Consider the following 5,394-nt stretch of genomic DNA (forward strand, 5'->3'; position numbering starts at 1 on the left):
TTTAGAATTAATTTGGTGATAAAAAAGGTGACTAGTTAAATATGGGCTCTTGTATTTATATAAGTGTGGGCTAATACTCCTTTGGAATGGGCTTGGCATGCATGGGAGTCCATGGATAGTTCATGGAGCTTTTAACCCATGGATCCTTGGAAAGGAAGAGTCATGGGTATTAGGGTTTACATGGATATAACCCTAATCCTCCACACTATATAAAGGAGCTTATGATGCTTGAAATGGTGCTAGTTGGGTGTGAAAGAAAGGTGGCCGAATTCAAGAAGCAAACATACACTCTCATAGTTTTTCCAAATTTGTGGTGATTTGTGATTTCCATTTGAGGCATCCACATTATTGGTGCTTGGCTCTCAAACTCCAAGGAATCAACTCACTATTGAAAAGGTATGTAATTCTTCTAGCTTTTATGTTTAAAGTACCCCATGCCATGCTAGATAGGTTATGAACCTTGGAAAAACAAATTTGCATGTATTCATAGTAAAACATAGATCTAAGGTTTCTAGGGTTGCATGTACACCATAGGAGTGTTAGGATGCTCAAAACCCTTCATAATTGCCCTATTCTGGTCACCTCCTTGCACACTTTTCTTCTGTTTGGTTTGCTTCATTCCTGGCTTGATCATGAGCATGTGTTCTATGAATTTCCTGTCTACCCCTACCATGTCTGTGGGAGTCCAAGCAAAAACATGTTTGTATTTTTTTCAGGAGGCTGATCAGCGCCTGCCTTGTGGTCGCGGGAAGGTTGTTGTCAACACTGACCGGTTGATCCGGGTATTCTTTGTTGATGATTTCTTTTTCGTTCACTGGCTCGGCGCGCGACTTCTTGTTTTCCTGCACCATATATGTCGGCTGCATGATCTCATAACACTGTAGCTCCTTCGGTGGCATCGGTAGGACTGTTCTCGGCCCCTCTGTGGTGCTGAAGTTTATAATCTCGTGCATTGTTGATGGGACCGCCCTAAATTTAAGTAGGGCTGTCCTCCTCAAGATAATATTGTGTTCTGTCGGGTGCCTTATCACAAAAAAGTCTATCAGGGGTGTCTTTCTTCTTGCTTTGTCGTGACTGGTCAATGTGAAAGGCAGATGGATCATGCCCAAGGGCCATTGGTTGTGTCTTGTGAAACGTGTCAGCCTTCCCGTGGTAGGTTTGAGATTCCCCTTTCATCTGACGGGGAGGAGGCAGAAGCAGTGTTCGTAGATAATGTCCGCTGAGCTGCCTGTGTCGATGTATACCCTGTGAATTGTTATGTTCTTGATATACCCCTGGATTACAAGTGGGTCATCGCCCCTCCAACCCTTTAGACGAGGGTCCTTTACTGAAAATGTGAGCCCGTGCATTGACCTGGTGAGTCCGTCTATGTCATCATGTTCCTCTTGCCTCTCCCGCTTGGACCGTATCATCAGGATTTCTTGGGGTTGGTTACGCTCTCTCGTTGCATCTTCGGCATTCGCAGCGTCGAATTTAGCTTGAAGACTGCGTGCTACTTCGACGAGGTTTCCTTTGAGTTGCTATTCCTCCATTCCCCATTTCAGCACCGAATAATTGACTGTGTCATGGGTTTTGCTTTTGTGGTATTCGCATAATCCCCCTTTCACTCCTTTTTTTGGTTGTTTGTCAGAGACCGCATGGACATCCGACCGCCTGCCACGTCTCTCGTCCCTTGGAAACGGCCTAAAGCGCCCCTGCAGACGCCTCCCTCGCCCAAAGTGTTTGCTTCCACTTTGGGTTTTTGGGTGGGGTGGTGAGCTGTGATGTTTTGCGGTTGAGGTTGTCATGGCATATAGGTATGCTCGTTTTGTTGCTTCCCCTTCCTCATGTCTTAGATAGCGTTCCACCTTCTCTTTTAGCTTTGCGCACGTTTGTGGCTTCTTCCCCATGAGCTTTTGAGACAAAGGGCCTGGCAGGAGACCCCATGTGAAGGCGTCCGCTATTAAGCCTTCGTCATGGCCCGGGACGTCCAGCGTGGCATTGGTGAACCTAGTGAAATATTCTCTGACTGTTTCCCCTTCTTTCTGTTTGCAACCAATGATTGACTGTGAATCCCCTTTGGACTTCATCAACTGCATGAATTTTGTTAAGAAAAGATACTTTAGCTGCCCAAACTTGTATATACTTCCTAGTCTCAATGTTTTGAACCACGTTCCTGCGTAACCGTCCAAGGTGGTCGGGAAATATGCACACCAGAATCGCTCATCCAGCTTAAGCGATGTGATCATCCACTCGTACGTATCGATGTGGCTATGAGGGTATGTGGTTCCGTTATAGGTTTTTAGGTGTGCTAGTTTTGCTGTGTTTGGGATTTCGTAGTCTAGAAGCTCCTTGGCGAATGGAGATGTCACACTGCGCGAAAGGCAGTCTTGGTTTGGGAGAGGAAAAGCACCATGTGAGTTGTATTGTGGGGTCGTGGTATATGGATGCATAATCGTGCTGTTATAGAGTGAGTAGTGGCTAGGGTTTGGCCCATAAAATTCTTGGTGTGGAAATGGTAAGGTTAACATCTAGGTGGGAAATATGGGCGAGCTTTGTGTATGGAGGTTGTTAGGTGTGATCTGTTGGTAATGCGGGATCGTAGAGGGAAAAGAGGTATTCGCTAGAAATGGGGGGTATGGGAAAGCCATTGTTTGGTTTCTCGTCGGCTAGTCTAGTGGTGGAATTTGGAGAGCCACTGGCACTTCTCCCGCCATCTGTGCTATTGGTGGTGAGAAAATCGTGGGTTGTGCCCCTATCGTTTGGTTTGGTGGTGGTGTTGTTTGGAAAAACACCGGTTTCGCAGCTGTCATCTGGTATAACAGTGGTGGTGTCTGGAAAACCATTGGTTGCATAGCTGCCATCTGGTTTAGCGGTAGTGGTGTCTGGAGAACCACCGGTTACGCAACTGCTATCTGGTTTAGCGGTGGTGGTGTCTGGAAAACCACCGGTTGCGTAGCTGCCATCTGGTTTAGCGGTGGTGGTGTCTTGAAAACCACCAGTTGTGCAACTGTTTTCTGATGTGTTGACGACTGATGGAAAAGTTTTGGTGTAACGCTGAGGTCTCCCACCGTCGACGACACCACACCAGTTGGCGCTGCTCGAAGATGGGATGTCTGCGTCAGAATGCTTGTTGATGACACAGCGGTGGACGGAGGTTGTCCTCCGTTAGCCGGTTGCTCTTGTTTGTCCAGTGGTACGACAGCTACCATTGAACCGCCCTCATTTGATGTTTCTCCGGTGATTATCGCAGGAGGCGGAGTAGGGGTTTGTTTTAGCGATACCATAGACCGAATGGGGCTGGTTGGCGTTCCCTCGGTTCCTCCTGTATCGCCGAATGCCATTTTTCTCTGATGAGTGGTGTGCTTTTGGTTTGTTTTTCGTCACACAACGGATGTCACCAAATGATGTGACCTAGGACTCTACTCTATGTCCTCCGGACCGAGTAACTCCGGTGAACCTTCGAGGTCACAGTCAGAAAGAGGCCCTCAGCCGTTCTCCGGGAGGGGCTCCCGGGAAAACGCTTCGACGGTCAAGTCAGTGGATATTCTCTAGGGTTGAGTGGAATGTAAACTGGTATAGAATCACTTACTTCTCAAGGCATCTAGAGTAGCCTTTTATACTAAACTCCCGTGCTAGTCCGTAGGGGACAAGGGCGTAAGACCCGACAGAATCGGGGACGCTGACTGGTGGATCATGCTCCTGAATCTGTTAGGGCCAACGATTGGTTGTGGCGGTAGTGTCCTGAGCATCTGCCTTGTCGCCTGACCGTTGGGTTTGTCCCAGAGCGAAAGGCAACCCACGCGGGGTCGAGCCTTTTTCGAGAGCGCCCTGCTCTTAGGGGCGTTGGCGGGCATTGGATTCTGTTGGGTTCAATCGGTCGGGCATGCTACGCCTTGGGGCGTTTTCTGTTGTGGCCGGGCGCGACCCATTCGTGCTCGCTGAGACACGTCGTTATTTTCTACCGTGGCCGGGCGCGACTCTTTCGTGCTCGCTAGGTCACGACATCAAGGACCTTATGGAAAAATACCATAAGCGAGCTCGTAAAGAAATGTACGAGGTGGTAAAGTCCCTCATGGTGTGCAAAATGAAAAAGGGAGAATCTGTTTGTAGCCATGTGCAGAGAATGCAACGTTACGTGGAGCGCCTTGTTAGGCTTAATGTGCACTTTGATAAGGAGTTGTCTATTGACATAGTCTTGAACTCCTTACCAAGTTATTATGATCAGTTTATTTTAACTTATCATTTGAAAAACAATGAGACCACCCTAGCTCAGTTGCACAATCTACTACAGACAATTGAGGCAGGAATGAGGGGTAAGAACTGAAACCCTAACCCTGCTAGTGCTCCTGTTCTAGATATTGGTCAAGGAAATGGGAAGAAGACGAAAGGTCCTCCAAAAAAAACTAGAAGGTAAAGTCTCATGCTGGGTCATCAAATAATGAACCCAAAGGAAAATCCAGTTCTGATGCTCCTCCAGTTTCTGATCCCAAAGAGACCACATGTTTTTACTGCAACAACAAAGGGCATTGGAAACGAAGCTGCCCAAAGTATCTGCAATGTATCAATGATGGAAAGGTGAAGTCATCTTCTGCAGGTGCGTCTAAATAGAATAATAATTAGGCGGAATATCTTTGACGAAAGTTGAAGTAGTCATAACAAGGATTACGGAGAAATAAGGAACACTTAAATCAGACTTATAACGAAGAAGTTATGATCATTTAAAGTTTCACGACGGACCTGATACGGCAACGCGCGTCGTAATAAGTAAATTTTTGTTAGGTTACTTTTTAGCCTTAGTGATCTAAACGAAAGTTGTAATAGTAATTACACTGAGAGCATGCATATAGAGAACGTCTAAATCTGACTTCATTAGAGGAAATTTTGATTTTCTAAGATTCAGCGTAGCAGTGTACAACTCAGAAATCGAATAATTTCTTTTATTATATCAAATAGGTTACAATTATTGACCCTAACTATTACATCATCTTATTAATGCCTAGTGGGAAATACGAGCATTACATAGTGGAAAGATTTAGGAAGGTTAGGGGTATTTGTATCACAAATCGATAGTTATTATTATGGATATATTTTAACATTTCTGAATTGTCGAAAATTTATGATTTATCGATTCATATGTATCTTTTTTTTTGGGTAAATTACACCAATCGTCCTTCGTACACATGTGAGAAAGCGTGTTTAGTCCCTATTTTCAAAAATTAACTCGGACCGTCCTTCATTTGGTTTAACTTAGCATGCTTCACCCCTCAAAGACGATTTTATTGCGAACTTAGTCCCTTCCAAAACTGAAATGCCGATAATACCCTTATGTTTTTAATTTACAATTAATTTAACGTTTTTATAATTTTTATTATCAATTTTTCAAAAAAAAAAATAGAGGCGCTACATTTTCCC

The 5,394-nt window shown here is 45.1% G+C and overlaps 1 protein-coding gene across 1 annotated transcript; it reads right to left on the reverse strand.

The window, feature by feature from the left end:
- Positions 1-1,520: 1,520 nt before the first annotated feature.
- LOC145104291 (uncharacterized) lies at positions 1,521-2,432 on the reverse strand. The gene has a single exon (XM_079041557.1). It carries the CDS (start codon positions 2,430-2,432, stop codon positions 1,521-1,523), a length of 912 nt encoding a protein of 303 aa, XP_078897683.1.
- Positions 2,433-5,394: the final 2,962 nt, after the last annotated feature.

The sequence above is a fragment of the Lactuca virosa genome, chromosome 4 (genome assembly GCF_052849685.1).
Source record: "Lactuca virosa cultivar CGN04683 chromosome 4, Lactuca_virosa_CGN04683_v6, whole genome shotgun sequence".
Lineage (NCBI taxonomy): Eukaryota > Viridiplantae > Streptophyta > Magnoliopsida > Asterales > Asteraceae > Lactuca > Lactuca virosa.

Coding starts and splice junctions, on each gene's coding strand:
- LOC145104291 (XM_079041557.1), bottom strand. CDS start 2,432: ATGCATCCATATACCACGACCCCACAATACAACTCACATGGTGCTTTT.